The following is an 18,220-nucleotide window of genomic DNA, read 5'->3' as shown; positions in this document are numbered from 1 at the left end:
TTGGTCAATCTAAATGATGCACATATATATTATTTCATTGCTCTATTATATTGAGATGGAATTGTGGGCTGAAGCCAGATTAAGAAACTTTGATGATATGGTCTTATTCCTTTGATTCAGAATAAATAAGTAGTAGTCCAATCAAATAAAGTGCCTGTTTGTATAAAATGTAACTGTTATTATTTTTATATATCAGTAACAGTTTCACAGTTAAGTAAACTAATCTGGATTTATCATGGGTTTTGAGGTTCGTTGTAAGTCCGTTTCTAAAACTACACCCAGATCAAAATTTTCCTTGCTTATGCCATGCTTAGATCAATCAGATCTTTTGAATTTATTCAAAATTTAACTGGTTATCTTTTATTTGCTTATAAACAGAGGTTCTATGCAACATTTAGGCAACATTCTGTCATTTCTCTACCTATAAGAAAACCTATTCTCTTTTCCAGTCAAACAGCAGTCGAGTAACTCAGGAGGTACTTGGATGGGGCTGGCTAGCATGGACGGTGGGCACTAGCAAAACTGGACCTCAGCTTGTCCAAGCTCTCAGTGACCTGGGGGGTATCCAGCAGATAGTTTGTGGAGAGAGGGCGCTGTTGGCACTGACCAAGACAGGCAAGGTTTTCAGTTTGTACTACACCTCCGAGGCACAGAATGTACAGGCAGTGGAAGGGTTTGGTGATAAAGATATCGTGAAGGTTGTGGCCCACCCTGATGGCAAGCATTTCATGGCTCTGTCCAGTGATGGGGATGTTTTCGCCTGGGGAAATGGAGATGGTGGAAGACTTGGTCTAGGAGATAACAAGTAGGGTTACAAACAAAAGAAAAAACACCTATCATTTGTAGTTAATTATTAGTTTTCCTTTGACATTAGTTATAGAAAGTCCACTTATCTTGCTGTTTGTGCTTTAGAAGAGCCCAATAAAACCAGCTTATTCAGCAATCTAAATCCAGCTTTCATGAACACATGATCTGATATCACTTGTCCAAATGGTGCTAATTATAAGTTTGTTTAATTAATGTTTTACTGAAAACTGACATTAGTCTGTCACTCTTTCATCAAAATTGTATCAAAAAAATCTGCTTACTTGTTTATATTATGCCTGTTTGTTACATCTTCTTTGTTTTAAAACCTATTCCTAATCCCAGTTCCAGGGACCAGCCTGTCCAAATCAACTCCCTCAGTGGCAAGCACGTGGTCAACATCAGCTGTGGGAGCACGTACAGCGCTGCTGTCACAGCAGACGGAGAGCTGTACACGTGGGGACGGGGTAACTATGGCCGCCTGGGTCACGGCAGCAGCGAGGATGTCACCGTTCCCACCCTGGTCGCCTCTCTGAAGGAGCATAAGGTGGTGGATGTGGCCTGTGGGAGTGGGGACGCACACACACTGGTGGTTACTGATGATGGTAAGGGTTTCAAAAAGGTCTGGGTTTCATATTTATGAAAAACATAAAATCTTAATGGTGTAGACGCTTGTTGTGAATAGTTTGGAAGGGACAATATTGAATATTGGTTACTTCAGGTTCCATGTTCTTTTGTTACAGATGATGGTAGGTGTTTGACTAAGATCATTTTTATGTACAGACATGGTGTAAGACTAAGATCATTTTTGTCATATGTTGTAAAAACTGTGTAAGATGTAATCTAGTGTAGAAGCTATGGTCACTTTGAAAGGGAGAAAATAGTCTTTGTCATTTCAGGTTCTTTTTTCACAGATGATGGTAAAAAATTTGACTAAGATCTTTTTTGTCATTTATAATGATAAAAACTGTTTTTAGTGTGTATGATATGGAAGCTATGGACAGTTATTGAGTGTTTGTCCCTTCAGGTTCTGTGTTCTCCTGGGGTGATGGGGACTATGGCAAGCTAGGCAGAGGTGGCAGTGAGGGCTGCAAGAGCCCCAAACTGGTGGAGAAACTGCAGGGTCTGGACATAGTGCGGGTGTACTGTGGAGCACAGTGTAGTCTGGCTCTTTCTAAGGCAGGAGCTGTCTACTCATGGTTAGTATCTAGATTTATATAGGAAACTTTTTGCTTAGTTTTCAAATCATGAGGATTGAGAAATAAATTATGACAATTGATGCCAGCCTGTTACTGTATTATTGAACCAGTCTGCCAAATTTGATCAATGCGATACCACAAGAAAAGTCTGGTATATAGTACACGTATAAATGGTAGTGTTCATATATTTTAGTCGGTATTCATATTTTAATTGAAAAAAATATTTTTATGCAGTAGTGATGATTGCTGTACTTTGAAAAATATGGATGTATCTTTATCCTGAAATATATGTAGAGTATAGAATCGGGTGCATTTTTATCCAAACATTTTAAAGAAACACATATCTCTTACTATTATTTGCTCCTCAGGGGCATCCTTGTACATATTTTCACTGTAAAGACATACTAAATATATCCCTCTTACTTATTTCCCAGGGGTAAAGGAGATAATTACAGACTCGGCCATGGCACAGAGGAGCATGTACGCCACCCAAAACAACTGGAGGCCATGTCTGGTAAGAAGGTAGTGGACATTGCCGTAGGTCCAACACACTGCCTGGCCCTAACAGAGGACGGGGACGTGTACAGCTGGGGAAGAAATGACCAGTCGCAGCAGGGAGATGGACACAGTAGCACCAAGACTGACCCCGGTGTGGTGACCCACCTGCAGGGGAAACATATCATAGGTGTGGCTTGTGGACCTGGGCAGGTGAGAACTGAGAGTACATGTTAACTTGTATGCTTAATCAGGTGAAAGGTATTGAAAGTGACTGTGTAAATACATTGTATTTTGATCATTTGATCCTTTTTTTCTGGAAAATTTTGATTTTCTTATGTCTTCTCATTCAACAACTTTTTAACAGGGTCTGATTATTTTACAGTCACACTGAAATTAATAGACAGAAAAAAGTCAGCTTGTATGAAGTGCAATTTTCACAACTAATATGATTCTACATTCTTCAGTATTGCTCCAAAGTGGAATGTATAAAAACTGCTCTCTTTCTGTTTCTAGAGTTTTGCCTGGTCATCCAGCATGCAGTGGTCAGTGGGGGCCAGAGTGCCATTTGTGGTGGACCTGTGTAAGTCCACTTTTGAACAGCTGGACAGACTTCTGGACAGTGTGTGTGAGGGGATGGACGGCCGCAGTGACTGGCCACCGCCACAAGAGAAAGAATGTATGGCAGTCGGGGCACTGAATCTTCTGAGTCTGCAGGTGAGATCAACTGACAGTATATTAAATCAACAGTTAATTTCTTTTTTGTGTGTGTATGTATTATCGGATAGCCTAAGAGGTGGTTTGTGATTATTTTTGGACAAATGAATGAAGATTTGATCCACATGAGATAGACCAAGTATAGATAACAAAAAATTGCTGAAGCTTTATGGAAAAGGACTTCCACACTGAAGCTGTGCTTCAGTGCGGAAATTTGTTTCAAAAATTTATTTCATGATTTTAGCTGCATGCAGCTTTATATCAAGTGTAAGAGTGCTACCCACAGATTTTAGATTGATCTATCCCCATGGGGAGTCTCACTAGATTACTGTCAGCTTAGCCGGCTTAAATGTCTGTCCCGCCTACGATAAGCTGTAAGGGGGTAATTAACTTATGTGCCCGCTCGGCTGACAGCAATTTAGCGTGAACCCCCAGGGAGTTACGTCGATCCAGATGGAACGATCTAAATCTGTGGGAATGCAGTCTAAGATGCAGCTTTATGTCAAGAGCTTCAATGCAGAAGTTTGTTAAAAAGTTTGATTTATTTTTTAGCTGTATGCAGCTATATATCAAGAGGAAGATGCTGAGAACCTAGGGCTTAACCCTGGAAGCAGACTTATCACCAGTCTCAAGCAGAGAATTATTGCCCTGGCAACCAATAGTGGTGTCATAGCAACAGTGCAGTCTGCAGCACAGTCAGCCCTGCAGAATGGTTGGTCATTATTACTGCCAACTGCAGAAGAAAGGGCTAGGACATTGAGCACACTCTTGCCAACAGGAGGTAAAAGTCATCTTGAATTGACATATAGGTGGATAAACTTGAAAACTTGGACAGGTGTCATTGGGCTTGGAATTCTTAGATTTGAAGTATACTTAATAGTTCTAAATATTTCAAACATATGTTGCTTGATGTAAAAGCTGTTTAACTAGTAGTAGTATGTATTTGGATTATATGTTAAAGCTTTAAAATCATGTGGCCTTGAAGATAATGCTGTCTTCAACACTTGCAGGATCCAGAGACATGGCAGTATTAAGTCCTGGTCAGCGATTCATGACAGATCTATTGGTCAGCAGCCTGATGGCCGATGGTGGACTGGAGATGGCCCTCAGGACGGCCATTAAGAAGGAGAAAGAAGGGATAGAGGAGAAAACAGTAAGTTCAGGCATCTGACAGGATTTATAATTGGAACAGGTTATTTATAGTCCTTAAGACTGGTTGAAATAAAATATCAGTTGTTCGTGTTATTAGTATGTTAATGAAATTATTTTGTGACTGTTGTAAGTTTGAGCTCCATTTTATCATCATAAGCATATATTTGAAGAAGTGTTGAATTTGGTTTGTCCAAAATCTACTGCTTGCATTTTTAAAATCTGCAATAATGTATGAAATTTTTATTGAAATTTGATATCTTACTGAGTCATATTTTCTTTTAGGAAAAGGACACAGAAAAAGAACCAGATGACATGGACAAAATTGGACAGGCAACCAACATGTTAAAGTCAGAAGAAGCTCTTCTAGAGGAGGAGGCACAAAAGTGCCAAGATATCCAAGTAGATGGCGATTCGTCCATACCTTTGCTACAATTAGTGCAGCAACTTTTGAGGTAGTTATATATTTTACTTGTTTAAAAACCAAAACACTGATACATTGAGAAATTAGCAAAAGACTGATAAACAGGATTTTAAAACTGCAATGTAACAGAAAGGACAATATGATCTTGTTTCTAAAGGAATAATTTAAAATGTCACTTAAATGAATATCTGTGACATAGAATTTGACCTGATTTTATGAATCTATTTTCCATTTTCACCAGGAATGCCTCTACACAGATGCTTTCGAGACTGAATGAGCTGTCTCAGGACCCTCAGGTGAAAACAGAAGCGTTGGACCTTTCAGACAACATAGCTTCCATCAACTTACTGCTCCAGTTTCAAAGACTGCTCATGGCAAAGATTTTCCCGAGGGAAGAGTTCAAAGAGAAGAAGGGGTCTATGGAGATAGGTCAGTAAATACCATTTACTCAGCATTCATACATGCACATACACATATATAATCATGCATGTCAGCTTTTGTTGATGTATACTCATATAAAAAAAGACATGAAAGTAGTTGCTAAATCAAAATTAAGAAGTGATTTGGCATCTTATTAGGTCACTTTTCCACAGTAAGTAGAAGGAGTTGTTTGTAGTTTCCTTATTTTTCATTAGATTCATCATATTAATTATATATAAGTAATTCAAATTCTATAACGCATCTTTTTACACTGTCTTCATGAAATAGGCAGTAATTTAATTGGGTTCAAATGTCCTTGCTTCCATTGACCATGAATCAACTTTATAATTCCAAGAAATCATTTTGTAGTAACAGTATCCGTTTATTCAATAAAAAAATGAACTTTGCATGCCTCGCAGAGCTACTTACAGAAAACCAATTTCACATTAAGAACCACAAAAACCTCACATTTGAATTTAAAGTTAATATTATCATTAATTGACCCATTATAGGATTAACCATGATTGATGAAATGGCTACTGATTATGCTAACTGCAGGTCGTAGCAGCCGTCTGCCCCCATCCTGTATTTTTCTGTTCGTCCACTCTTGTCCCACTTCACTTTAATGTGACTGACCTCTGTGTCCTGGCCATTCAGGCCAAATAACTGGTCCACCACCTTCCCCTGTCCAGGGGGGTCACCATCCTGAAAGGTGATAAATGAAATAGAATGTTTGGTGACTTTCACTTAAAATTTAAGAGATTGCGTTTAATATCATTGTGGAAGAGTATTGGAGTATTTAACGCTTGTGCAAAAAAGATGTGAAGTAAAACGTGGAGTGATTTTTACTTTTGAAATTTTCATTTTGAAAATGCTTGTAAAAAGGTTTATTTATTACACAAGAAAAAAAATGTAAGAAGTACACAGTTTGAGGGGGAGAGATTGAGACAGCTGGTCAGATAACTGGGTCTAATCTGAACCTTGTATCATATGATATACATTATGATAGAAATTTCCTATCCTCTCACCTCATTGCCATAGCGCCAGTCTCTTCCTCTTTTCACTTTTGTGCCTGGCACCATTTTCTTTCCCATTCCTTCATCTGCATGGAATAGAACATAGTTGATAAAAATATTTTGATGACAGAACTTTTAACGGATAATTAGATTTAAGGACAGTGGCTACATATGGATAAATATAATTCTAAAATATTAACATGGGAATTTACTTTTCTGCTTGATTTTCAGTAGTATTTAAGTTTATTTGTCTATTCAGGTTTACATACTTCGGTACAATATTATACTTTTTTAAGTAATTACTAATACTATGACTGTGTTCAAAAACAGCTTCATATTAGATCAGTTTGCTTCAAAAGTGGATGACACTTCATAAATCGGTAACAGTAATAAAATTTCATTTAATAGATCTAGTTATAATTAGCTGTACTTACATTGCTTCTGTGTCTTGCCCCCTTGTTTGGGTTTAAGGGTTTCGACTTGTAATGTCCCCAGTAGAGGCTTGGGTGCAGGATTAAAGTGGAAGGACTGTTGCTGAGGGATAATGGGTATCGGGACCCTGTCCAGGGCCTCCAAACGAGCCTTGATAGAAGGCTGCATATAAACCAGCTCAGTATTACTGCCATGGTCAAGCACGGCTCCTGTGATCTCTGTACTGCTCCTGAGGTCATACTCCCGTCCTTGCATGGCCTTTTGAAAGCTGGTGCCTTTTCCTTGTCTCTCATTCAGTTTGAATGCTTTGTCGATCTCTGCTATTAACCTGCGTTCCTCGTCTTCCAAGGTTTTGAACATGCTCAACTTGGTGTTCTGTATCTGAGCCTTCACTTGGTCTATGTTTCTTGCTGCCAGACGTGCATCATAACTCATAGAGAGTTGCTGTATGTCTACCAGTTTGTTTTGGAGTTTCCCCACCAAGGTTAAGGCCTGTCCTCTATACTGCTGCACCAGAGACTGCAGCTTGATTTTCTTGTGTCCACTATGGTCTTCCTCCAGACAATTTTCACATACAGGTGACTTGCACTGGTAACAGTAGAACTGTACTGTTTGGTCTGGGTGAATGATGCAGGCATCTCCTCTGTTATGAGATGTGCCATTATGTAGAATATTTCCTTGGATGGTCGCAGAGCTGAGATTATTAAGTGCTCGTACGTCATGCGAGATTGTGAGTGAAGTCTGGTTGTGCATGTCAGCGCAGTCTGCACATAAAAACTCACGACACTGCAGGCATCTTGCCACGGCCGGCTCCTCTTTCTCTTGGTGCTTGCAGAAATCACACAGGTGGTCCATCTCACTGGGATGCCGAGACTGAATGATGTTAGCCAAGAAGAGATTGTCTGGAAATTCCATAGCTCCCCCTGGTGGGAGGATTGCGTCTGCCTTGCATTCCTTCTCCAGACAGAGAAACCTCTCCCCTTCTCCTTTGTCTGCTGTTTTATCCAGCAGACATTGAGCACAGAATGTATGGAGACATGGAAGAAACTTTGGCTCCTTTAATTTTTCCTTGCACACAGAACATATTAGCAGTTTATCTGTTACATTTCCTATGTCAGTAACATAACCTCCAGCTCTGCTTGCTGTGCCTGCTTTTGCTGAGTATGTAGCCATCTTGGAAAGTGGTCTTGTTAAAGTCAGGCAGTCAGACTTCAGTCTTTTCCCTTATCGTGACCAACATTAGAAATGCCCACATTAGATACAGGTAGGCTTTTCATAATTCTGTTTAAATTTGTATTCTCCTCCTAAAGTTTATCATATAAATTTAAAATATGTTGAAGTACACGCATATGTAATGTCTCATAGAGCTCTCTACCTGCCAAAGTGAAGTAATCTGAATGCTTGGTGCTCTATTATAAGTTAACATGCTGTTTGGAGCTATTTGTGTACCTGCACCATGATCAACACAAATGTATTGTGAGTTCTCATTGTTAAATCACATAGCACACACAATGGGAAATAGGTCATAGATTTGTGGCAATTCCAAGCTTGGGAGAAGGATTGAAAATTAAAAAGGCTTTGACCTATTTACACTTGAGGGCATGCATCTAAACTGATGTTGATTATATTATTAATATGTGTTGCAGCATTGAGTAACTATTCTTGAAATCAACAGTTTGTTTATATTGATAATGATGGTCATATATTGTTAATTTTTCAATAACATATCAATATACATAACATATCCATGTTTTTATTCATATTCACTGTGTAATCTTTCTTTCAGCTTTTTATTTTTTTGCTCTTTCTCTGAAGTTTGTTAGGTTTTGTCTACTTTTTTAAATATAAAATACCTTTCTAGCTAACAGTGTGAGGTGTTATATTTAAAACATTCTGAGGACTTTTTAACTTGTCTTTTTACAGATGCAGAGCTGCTTGGTGCTGGGTCACTACTGAGGAAATATGTTCATCTCTTGGTGGCTCATGTTGCAGACATTCTCCCTCTGGCGGCAAGTTTGGCAGGATATTCTAGCAAATATTTTTCATTGGTTGCCAAGGTGATAAGTGCTGATGTCACAGGTAGGTTGCAAAAGTATTAGCTTTGTCACTAGACACTTTCTGAATCATGGACTTTTTTTTTTTGCAGCAGAAAATTGTATCAAGTTTCACTCCTTACAAAACCTTCAAACCAAGGTTTTTCATTATGTGAATCATCAGCTTCTTTGATAAAGTTTTTCATAAAAAATGTGTGAAAAAATTGGATCTTTGCGATGATTCATTATCCTCAAATCTGTATTAAGTAAGCAAGACAGCAACGTTAACACTGGCCTTATGTCAAACGTCAGTTTATTGTAGCCAGGCCAGTAAAATACTTTTTGGGCAGTGTATTCTTAGACCCTGGTTGCCCAGATTCCCCGTACACTTTAATGTGCTTTGGCTTGCAAAGTATAATGATTATCACCACTTTCCTCCAGGTGTGCTTTTGCCAGAGCTAATCACCAGTGCAGTGTTACTACAGACAATCTCCCCAGCAGTGATCAAGGCTTCAGGTTGTATCCCACTGCTAGAGGCACTCCTGCCCATACTAGACAAATTTAACAGGCTGGCTCCTGGTTTAGAGAAAGATGACAAGGAGGATATGGCATGGCCTGGAATAATGGGTAAGATTTAGTGCTTAATACACAAGTCGGAATTTTTGGGATTTGTTTAGGCTGCTGAAATGGAAAATCTGACTTTGAAGAGGTGACTTTGGGATAATGGTATAAGTGTTTTCATGCTGTCTAAAGAATGTATAAAATAAAAACAGTAACATGACAATGTAAAGAAATCCCACAAAAGCCAAAGTATACATTAAAATGGATTTAAGCAAGGAAGCTCATTGAAATATCTTGTAGATTCTCTAGAAAAATATGTTCTCCTTTTTAGCCACTTCTGTGGAAAAACAGATACAGCACCACCTAGAGGATGTTCCTGTAGTTAGAAAATCTGATTTAGAAAACCACAATAAAGATGGCGGCCTGTGGATTGTGATCCATGGCAAAGTTTATGATGTCCAGGACTTTAAGGCTCAGGCACAGTGTGGAGAGGAGATCCTGATGCAGTATGCAGGTATGAATGTGCTTTTCACCAAGGAGCTTCTTTTTCACATCTATCAATTGTTATTGAGGAGTTTACTAAAAAGATCAAATTTTCGTGGAAGCAACCACACTCTCAGTACTTTGTACGTTGCAGTAATAGAAATGATCTCACCAAAGAGATTCAATTTCACGTCTTCCCAAAAGTATCAAGGAGATTATGAAATTGTTTGAATTTTTTGTAGTATGTGTGTGTGTGTGTGTGTATGTGCACGTGCACATTCAAGGTTGTTTGTAGTTACTAATTTTGATATAAAATTCATACATATACATATTCATCATTTAAAATTTAATCAAGTGAAATAAGAAAGTGTTAAACTTGGATTTTCATTTTTTCAGAATCTGCTCGTGAAATGATGGAAACCTTTTTTGTGGGACAGTATATAGATGTAAGTTGAAAATGTAAGAAATTAAATGCATTGAGTTGAAATAAGGACTTGATTGCCTTAGTTATGATATCAAGAAGCTGTCTAAGATTGGATACTGGGAACATTTTCTAAAGTAGACAGAATTTAGATATTTAGTCTGAGGGACACAAGTAATCTGAATATGAAGAAAGTTTACAAATGTCTTTATACATGAAAAAAGAAAAACAAAGTGGTTCATTGGATTTTTGAAATACCTGTAGCCGTATGAATGTATTTTCTTCACTCGTGTTCGTCTTTTGTTTTGTCACGTGGGCGTCATCTTACTCTGTCATTCCCATTGGTCATCTTTCCCGCCTTTCGTCGCTTATAAATATCGTCGCCGCCTTTTTTCTGTCATTCTTCTTTGCTCATCGCTCTTTATATATTTACAGATGGTATGGAATAAATAAGAACAAAGAGAAATAGACTTTGTTGTGAACCGTTGCATACCAACTTTTTTTCTCTGCAGCCTGAACATGATCTCATCCAATCAACACCCAGCAATGCAGTTTCTTCTCCCCTGATGGACACAGAGAGGACACTGGGACTTTTACTTGGACTCCATGCGTCAAGTCTGGCGCGAGGCACTCGCCTGTCTGCACAAGAGGAGGAGAGCAAGCAGTGGCTGGAGTCGGAGTTTTTTGCTGGAGGATTACAGGTGCTACAGCCACAGAATCCATTTGATGAGGAGAAGGGAGAAAGTAGGACACCCAGTTCCTGCACCACCACTCCTGGTTAGTATTGCAAGGACACTTGGGCAAGCAGACCTTTGAAAACTACTTTAAAGCCAAATTGTTTTACATTTTAATATGCTAGCTGTAATTCTCTACTGTAATTGCACTTGTCATGATAACATTGTGAGGCTATCTGTGTCGAGAAAAATATTTTTGAAAGAGTTGTATTAGAGCCCAAACTCAAATTTTCTGTTTAAGGCCATACCCCAACATCAGAACAGAAACAACTCCATGCATCCCTCAATGAAAAACAGCAGCTATTAGAGCACCAGGATTCCCTGGCTGATGCATCGAAGCCCTTTCTGCAGTCCTTGGCCGATGGGGGTCTGCAGGAGCACACTGTCCAGTCCTTCATGGGCTACGTCAGCCGCTATGCCAAGCACCACCATCTTGTCATGCCCATTGAGTTTCCTAATGATCATCCTGTGGAAGAAGTCGCCAGGTAAGATATGATTTGTATGTTATTTGTATTGTCTTAAAATGCCCCCTTTTTTTGTTCAAGATATTTTTATTAAATGGTTTGGTCCCATGTTCAATTTATTTTGTGTATTCATCATCATCAGGTGTCGGGCCTGGAGCCAAAAGCATTATTGGCCTAGGAGGCACCTGGACCCCACACCTTATTTTCCAACTTTTTAACTAAACGGTAGTCTCATTCCTATTAATCCCACTTTTGATTTGTACATTTTGTTCTTTAAGACGTTTGATGGCAGTGCTGTTAAAGCATCACGACCTGGGGCATGTGGCCCTGGGGCTGGTAGAACATGGGCTGAGTGAGTCTGGGAACAAGTTTGGACTCCCAAGGTCTATAGCAGAGGTCTGCAAAACTGTGTTTCAAGTCAAAAGATCTCTTATCAAGGTGGGTATACATGACTTTATGTGGTAGATGCACTGTCAAATAAAGCTTGGTTAAAGCTTGATAGAGTGACCCCTTATTGTTTTATCAATTTAAAGTCTCAGAACTTTTAATATATTACTCCAATTTTTTTGTTTTGTAAATTTTGAGAAAAATGTGGAAAGCTATATATAGATGTAATAATCAGTATTTTAGAAAATATTCACCCTATGATCATGTGGTAAAAAAAAACTAAAGATTTATGATTTATTCATTGTCATTTTGAGGCTAATACTCATTTGAAACACCTTTAGGTGGAGTGATAATGTGATTCTGACTCTTCTTGTTTCAGATTCATCAAGATCTCAGTCGTTCATACAAGGAGGTGTGTGCGCCCGTGATCGAGCGCTGCATGTTCCTGTTCAATGAGCTGCGTCCTGCCATGGGGAACGAGGTTCACACTATGGAGAAATCCAAGATGCTGAAAAGTAAACCACGTTGGGTGGAGGTGACCAAGAGAATGATTGCAGAAAAGAGGAAAGTGAAATGTAAGACTTCTGTAACAGTTGAAGTTCATATAACTTTTCTCATTTAATAGAGTGTTAGGAGAGAAATCATTTCACATTTTTTTAATATGGATTTTTTTCTTCATTGTCGTTTTCTTTTCAAACATAGTTTTATTAGCAAAATTTCATACATTGCTTTAAAAGCAGTATTGCAGAAAAGTTGAGGCAAGTAAAGTTGTTATCATGGACAAAATAAGAAATCAAATGTTTGAACTCGTAAAGATCATGGATACAACTGAAGCAATATTTAGTTGTGTGTACATTTTCAAGTTCATGTTCATTTTAATTTATTTGTATTTTTCAAATTAGTGGCCAGTCCGCCCTCTCCCCCACAGCCTCAGGCATCGGGAAGTGCGGACAACTCCAGTCCAATTCAACCAGAGGATGTCACGCTGGTCATCAAAGAGGAGGACCTGAAACTGGAGGTCAAGGACATGTGGGAGGTCAACTCGAGTAAAGGTCAACCTTCAAGTGTCAAATGTCAGGGGGTCAAAGTTCATGAGGTCAAGATTGAAGAGCCCATAGGTCAGGTGATGGAATCAAAAGATACACCCAGGAAGAGAAGAGTGAATGTAAGATATATGTGGTTACGCGTTTGATTTGATATTATATTGATTTGTTCTGAGAAAGTAGTATTTAGCTGTACTGCAATATTCAGTAGGAATAGATTTAATATTTTTGTCAAATCATTAAAGGATCTTTACATGTTTGAATATGACCCCATGAATGCCCAGTGATCAAGTTCAGTAATGCGTTTATAATTTAATATATTCAAATTGAATCTTTTGATACTTATCCACCAGGAACTCTGGGACTTGGTGTACTATGCTGTGTCCAGTCACAGAGAACGTATGTGGCTGAAGCAGAGGCTGACCGGCAGTATTGTCCACCCTACCCTTATGACCAGGATTGTAGAGTTTGTCCTCTATGAGGACCCCATTGATATTGAGATGCTGAGGACATCACTGCACCATCAGGTAACTTCTAATCACCCCAAACTCTCTTTAAAACAAAAAATATTTTATAAGCACATTTTATAAGCATGTAAGAATGTTATGGTACAAAAAATAAATAAATAAATAAATGAATAAATAAAAATTGAACTGTTACAGTTTTTCATTCAATGCTCATATATATGAATCCAAATTGTAGAGAAAATAAGGATCTTGAATTTTTTTCCTTTTTTTTTCCTTTTTTCTCAAATGGCACCTTTTTACACAGTTGAGATGCAGTTCTTCATTTCTGAATTTTGGACTGAATTTTCACATGCCTCGTAGCAAGTTACACTGTGAGTCTTTATGTTTTCTTGTAGGTTGAGAGAGCAGAGTCCAGACTGACTGGCATCCAGAACATGCTGACCTTGGTCCACAAGGACTTCCTGATCCCTTCAGTCAAGTATAACATACTGTGTGGCTGGCATGGCAGCATTGCAGCTGAGCGGAAGTGCAGGTACTGGTTTTCTATTGTTACTTTTGAAAAGATATATCTAAATATGTTTATTTGCTTTATTGTTATTATTATTGTTGTTGTATGTGTTATTATTTATTTATTTCTTTTTACTTTTTATCTGAGCGAGAGTATTAATATTTAGTTATATGTATAGATGGAAGCCATATCTTAATGTCTTATACAGCTGTTACAGTCCTTTCTTTTTCACATCTTTGGAGAATGTATTTTAAAGGTATTGTTTGTGGTTGTTTGTGAATGTCAACAGGTTAACCTCATTAAGTAGCACATGGATGAAATTAATGTGTCTCTGTAATTTTTCACTTTTTTCTCACATAGTGACAGCAGCATCAACTGCCTCTCCAACGTGAACCTGATCCCGCCCTGTGATAGAATCCTCTTGGAAATGATGTTCTCAGAGCTGAACAAGTGGGTGGTGAAGACCTTGAGGAGTTGTATCATAGAGGCTGATATGTTCTTCAAGGCCCATAGCCTGCCCGCCTCTCATACCCAGGATAATAGCAAGGTTTGTGTGGTACGTTGCGGCTATTTGTTGTTTCCTAGATGTGTTTTCTTTTTCACTTCGCATCTGTATCTTGTCTGTATTTGATCTTGTTAGGTTTTGTCAATTTTTAAAATTTTTTTGTGTATAATTATCACATAAACTTTTAATTCAATGTGCGCATCACTCTTTGTAGCAAAATATAAAAATCTCAGTAAAAGTCGCTTGAAAATTGGTGTTATAAACTGCATGAACAAACTACTTTCCACTTGTAAATGTTGTTTATAGTAAGAAAAAAATTTTTAAAAAAGCCAGTAGATGAAAACTTTGAGAAGGATGTGCTTGAAAGCTTGGGTTTTGCTATTTGGGTGTAAGCATGTGTGGCATCCCTTCAGTACTGTGGGTTCATTTCCTTGATATTCAAAAATAAATAAATAATAACAAATCATGATATTTTGCTTCCCAGGAGGATATTAGTCTTGGTGTGCTGCCAGTGGCCAGGTTTCTGTTGGCAACTCTCAGCTTACTTCTCACAGAGCATCAGGCTAATGGCATCAGCATGCTTATCAACTCTGGTCTCCTGGCTCTGACACAGAGCTTACTTAGACTGGCAGGTGATGACGAGATTTCAACTGAAGTATTTATGTTTGTTGTATAAATTCATAATATTATTATTAAAATTCTTTCTTTCTTTATTTGCAAATGTGAGTCCCATTTTGACCTTATAACAGTATCAACTAGTAACAATGCAGAAATTTTCAACCATGCAAACTTTAACTTGGAACACCTTCTTAAAATCACAACCGATTCTGTATTCCCCTCAGGCCCAGATCTGGAGACCATACCCCAGCAGAGCTGTAACTCTCTCTGTGCTGTGCTGGAGGAGTCCCAGAAACAGAAACGTACCCAGCCAGTGCCTCTGTCTGGACCAGAGCTGGCAGCCATGATGAAAGTGGGCACCAGGGTGATGCGAGGAGTGGATTGGAAGTGGGGAGACCAGGTAACCAGCTTATCTTGAATGTTGCTCCCTTGAATGCTGCTGACATTTTTTTATGGGGGGGGGGGGCTAAACACAGATTTATTAACACACTTTATTTAATACTTCAAGTGTATATGTGGTTGATTTTGGTATATACTAAAAATCTAATTTGTCAAAGTGCAGAAATGTTGGATGAGATGTAAGATTACTTTGAAACAGACAGAATGTATTCATTCTAAGCTACTCGTAACCATGGAGCAGGTCATCTTGAAAAAACTTCTGGTGACATCTATGGTGTATTTTTCTCTTGCCAGGATGGGCCCCCTCCCAGTCTTGGTCGTGTGATAGGAGAGCTTGGAGAAGATGGCTGGATCAGAGTCCAGTGGGACACTGGCAGTACTAATTCCTACAGAATGGGGAAGGAAGGGAAGTATGATCTGAAGCTGGCTGAGCCTCCACAGATGTCCACTGAAGAGGATGAGGAAGAAGATGATGATGTTGGTAGGTTTTGTTTACTTCAGGACCTCTTACAAAATTTTTTCAGGATTTCTGTTAATGGTGTTTATATTTTTGGTAACCTTGCCTAGTTTTTCACTGGGAACTGTTCATGTCCAGCTAGTAATTTAAACTTCCTAAGTGTTTTCCCAACAATGACAGAATTGTTAATTGAAATATTATTAAAAGAAACATTCATATAGTAAGCTAGTTGGCTTTCAGCATAGATTAAAACATACCTTTATATTAATACCAAATTTTATATCTTTATTTATGCAATTTTATGTTTTCATTTATTACATAATACAGTAGCAGATAATGAGAGAAGAGAGCGTAAACATCCCACTGCCCTGCTGCGCTGTGTGACCACACAGCTCCTGAAGAGTGTAGCCATTATGACCAGCGTCCATGCTGAACAGGTCCAGGAGGAGGCCATCTGTACACTGTGTGGACTGGTCAGAAATATTGTGGAGGCCGGGTGTAACAGTGGGCTCAGTAAGCTGTGGATTGATGATGTTATATTATATTTACTGTCAGATCAGTTTATATCTTTTGGAAAATCACTGTTATGGAAGTTGAAGATCTATGCCAGGTTTAAGATATTACATTTAAAGGTTTTGAAAATGGATTAAAAACTGGCTCTGTCTTCAACAAGATATCAGTCCCACATCATTTTTCCCTAATTTAAATGATTTATTGATATTATTACTTAAAATTTTGATTGACATCTGTTTAAGTTTATGAAATGTTGGAAATTTAAAAAAATTTTAAAAAAAAAAAATTTTCAAATATCTCCAGATTTCAATGATCAACATATGATTCATTTAAAGTCACATAAATTCTAATATCTTGTTATCTAAATTCCAGACACCAACTCCACCCAGATACTAATTGCCAGGGAGCAGTACTACAGCTGGGGCAGCCTGGGCTTTATCTCCAGTCTGGCTCACAGTCCCAGTCTGTGTAAGGCCCTCAGCACACACCCCTGGATCCAACTCCTGATTAGAATACTCACTGAGGACCAGGACCCCTCTGAGCCAAGGAATTTGCCTAGACAGGTATGGCATGTCCTATTATGACTAATAGATGCCTGACAAGCTTCCATGATTTTATTCTTTAGGAAGATGTTTAGGTTTCCAGTTGAGATAATATTTGTTGACTACAAATTTCTTGACAGACATTACACGTCTAGAAATACATTTAAAGAAATGGTATAAACTCTTCTTGAAGAAGTATTTAATTAGGTGTTTAACTTTGGGTAAAGTACAAAATATTAAAACAATCATTGTGGTTTATCTGATTAACTATGTGCCTTTGTTGTGATTTTGGTATTATGTCATATTGCTAAGATGTAAGCCTTAATATGCATAAACAGCAACACTTTTTTCAAGTGTTGTCATGTGGCACACCATGTGTGGAAATGCAAACAATACACATATAATGTGCTAAAATTCCAGATTTTAACACTACGTTTGCTGAGAAGAGTGCTGCCAGCCTGGGACAGTGGAGTGGACAGGTCTAAGATGACAGAAGTTATCAGCAGACTGTTCAGTCTTTTGGGACATGTTTTGATGACCTGTGATTCAGATCCAACACTCACTACACAGGGTAAGCACCAGATTATTTTAAGAAAAATATTAGATATTTGGTATACTAAGAAAATGTTATTTTAATAGGAAATTCCAAGTTAAAATATCAGGCATTTGAACAGTCATACCTCAGAAGTAGTGGAGATATTGAAGACTTACTTTTGATTCTCAGGTTAGAGTTTGTGTCAACTGCCCTGGTTTGATTCAGATTTATTGATAAAATTTTGCATCATTTCTCAGAAAATACTGTGCTTCCTTTTTTGGGACGATTGTAGATTTTTTAGTTCCATTGAAATTGTCCATCCACATATTCCCCTGGAAGCATTCGTTTTTTCTCTTCTAAACTTTAATCTTTTTTCATGTGTTTTTCTTCTCTTTTCATTATTCCTCTCACAGATTCTTATTCCAAGGCCAGTAAAAAGATCAAGGCCCCTGTTTCCCTGACTGCCTCCTACTCCAGTACAATAGCCGAGGAGGTGGTGAGTCTTCTACGCTGCCTGCACGGCCATGATGCCTGGAACCCTCATATCAATAAGTTTTTATGCGACCAGTTAGGCGCTGTTGCTGAACTGCTCACTGGGAAACAGGTGAGGGGAAACTTGGAACCATTCCCTTAATATATGCTCGTTTTTCTTTTTCAGATTTATAAGTACTTAGTACACGTTTCATTGTAAATGCAATTGTAAAGTTAAGCAGTTTTTGCATAACTAGATTCTTGGTTAGAAATACCATTGGAATTTTCTTGACTTGTGTAGTTCGGTGTACGTATTTCAAAAAGATGACAAAAATTGAAAATAAGACTGAATGATGATTAGAGAGTTAATTAAAACATAAGATTAACAAGTAACCTATTTTGATATTAAGTGCATTTTAAATA

The 18,220-nt window shown here is 38.2% G+C and overlaps 2 protein-coding genes across 4 annotated transcripts in view; one reads left to right on the top strand and one right to left on the bottom strand.

Annotated features, from left to right (window-relative positions):
• LOC106167903 (E3 ubiquitin-protein ligase HERC2) overlaps positions 1–18,220 on the top strand; it is a 49,896-nt gene that overhangs the window by 1,410 nt on the left and 30,266 nt on the right. Inside the window, exons 4-31 of one of the 3 annotated variants that reach the window (XM_087007895.1) lie at positions 450–805; positions 1,150–1,409; positions 1,832–2,003; positions 2,438–2,711; positions 3,015–3,215; positions 3,768–3,996; positions 4,226–4,368; positions 4,650–4,819; positions 5,030–5,217; positions 8,580–8,735; positions 9,131–9,316; positions 9,582–9,764; positions 10,130–10,179; positions 10,667–10,931; positions 11,130–11,373; positions 11,631–11,790; positions 12,119–12,314; positions 12,642–12,904; positions 13,136–13,309; positions 13,645–13,781; positions 14,118–14,304; positions 14,747–14,894; positions 15,105–15,280; positions 15,574–15,760; positions 16,064–16,249; positions 16,622–16,812; positions 17,212–17,362; positions 17,740–17,930. In XM_087007895.1, the coding sequence (XP_086864021.1) occupies positions 450–805; positions 1,150–1,409; positions 1,832–2,003; positions 2,438–2,711; positions 3,015–3,215; positions 3,768–3,996; positions 4,226–4,368; positions 4,650–4,819; positions 5,030–5,217; positions 8,580–8,735; positions 9,131–9,316; positions 9,582–9,764; positions 10,130–10,179; positions 10,667–10,931; positions 11,130–11,373; positions 11,631–11,790; positions 12,119–12,314; positions 12,642–12,904; positions 13,136–13,309; positions 13,645–13,781; positions 14,118–14,304; positions 14,747–14,894; positions 15,105–15,280; positions 15,574–15,760; positions 16,064–16,249; positions 16,622–16,812; positions 17,212–17,362; positions 17,740–17,930 (5,424 nt within the window). Of the gene's footprint in view, positions 1–449; positions 806–1,149; positions 1,410–1,831; positions 2,004–2,437; positions 2,712–3,014; positions 3,216–3,767; positions 3,997–4,225; positions 4,369–4,649; positions 4,820–5,029; positions 5,218–7,823; positions 7,921–8,579; positions 8,736–9,130; positions 9,317–9,581; positions 9,765–10,129; positions 10,180–10,666; positions 10,932–11,129; positions 11,374–11,630; positions 11,791–12,118; positions 12,315–12,641; positions 12,905–13,135; positions 13,310–13,644; positions 13,782–14,117; positions 14,314–14,746; positions 14,895–15,104; positions 15,281–15,573; positions 15,761–16,063; positions 16,250–16,621; positions 16,813–17,211; positions 17,363–17,739; positions 17,931–18,220 lie in introns of those variants that run through there. The other 2 variants (XM_087007894.1, XM_087007896.1) reach the window with 2 other exon arrangements.
• LOC106154752 (E3 ubiquitin-protein ligase TRIM56) lies at positions 5,485–7,829 on the bottom strand. Its single transcript, XM_013529216.2, has 3 exons — positions 6,659–7,829; positions 6,237–6,310; positions 5,485–5,913 (listed from the first exon to the last, which is right to left on the bottom strand). Exons 1-3 carry the CDS (start codon positions 7,827–7,829, stop codon positions 5,752–5,754), a joined length of 1,407 nt encoding a protein of 468 aa, XP_013384670.2. The 3' UTR covers positions 5,485–5,751.

Source organism: Lingula anatina, chromosome 3, assembly GCF_051362555.1.
Source record: "Lingula anatina isolate TDL-2025a chromosome 3, LinAna3.0, whole genome shotgun sequence".
Taxonomy (NCBI): domain Eukaryota; kingdom Metazoa; phylum Brachiopoda; class Lingulata; order Lingulida; family Lingulidae; genus Lingula; species Lingula anatina.
This window is presented reverse-complemented; position numbering and strand designations above follow the sequence as displayed.

Bases quoted from the DNA above. Each gene is read 5' to 3' on its own strand.
- LOC106154752 (XM_013529216.2), bottom strand. From the start codon at position 7,829: ATGGCTACATACTCAGCAAAAGCAGGCACAGCAAGCAGAGCTGGAGGT. The intron at 6,311-6,658 runs GTAAGTACAGCT...TATTCCATGCAG, and splicing joins GGGCAAGACACAGAAGCAAT to ATGAAGGAATGGGAAAGAAA. The intron at 5,914-6,236 runs GTGAGAGGATAG...ATCACCTTTCAG, and splicing joins ACTGGCGCTATGGCAATGAG to GATGGTGACCCCCCTGGACA.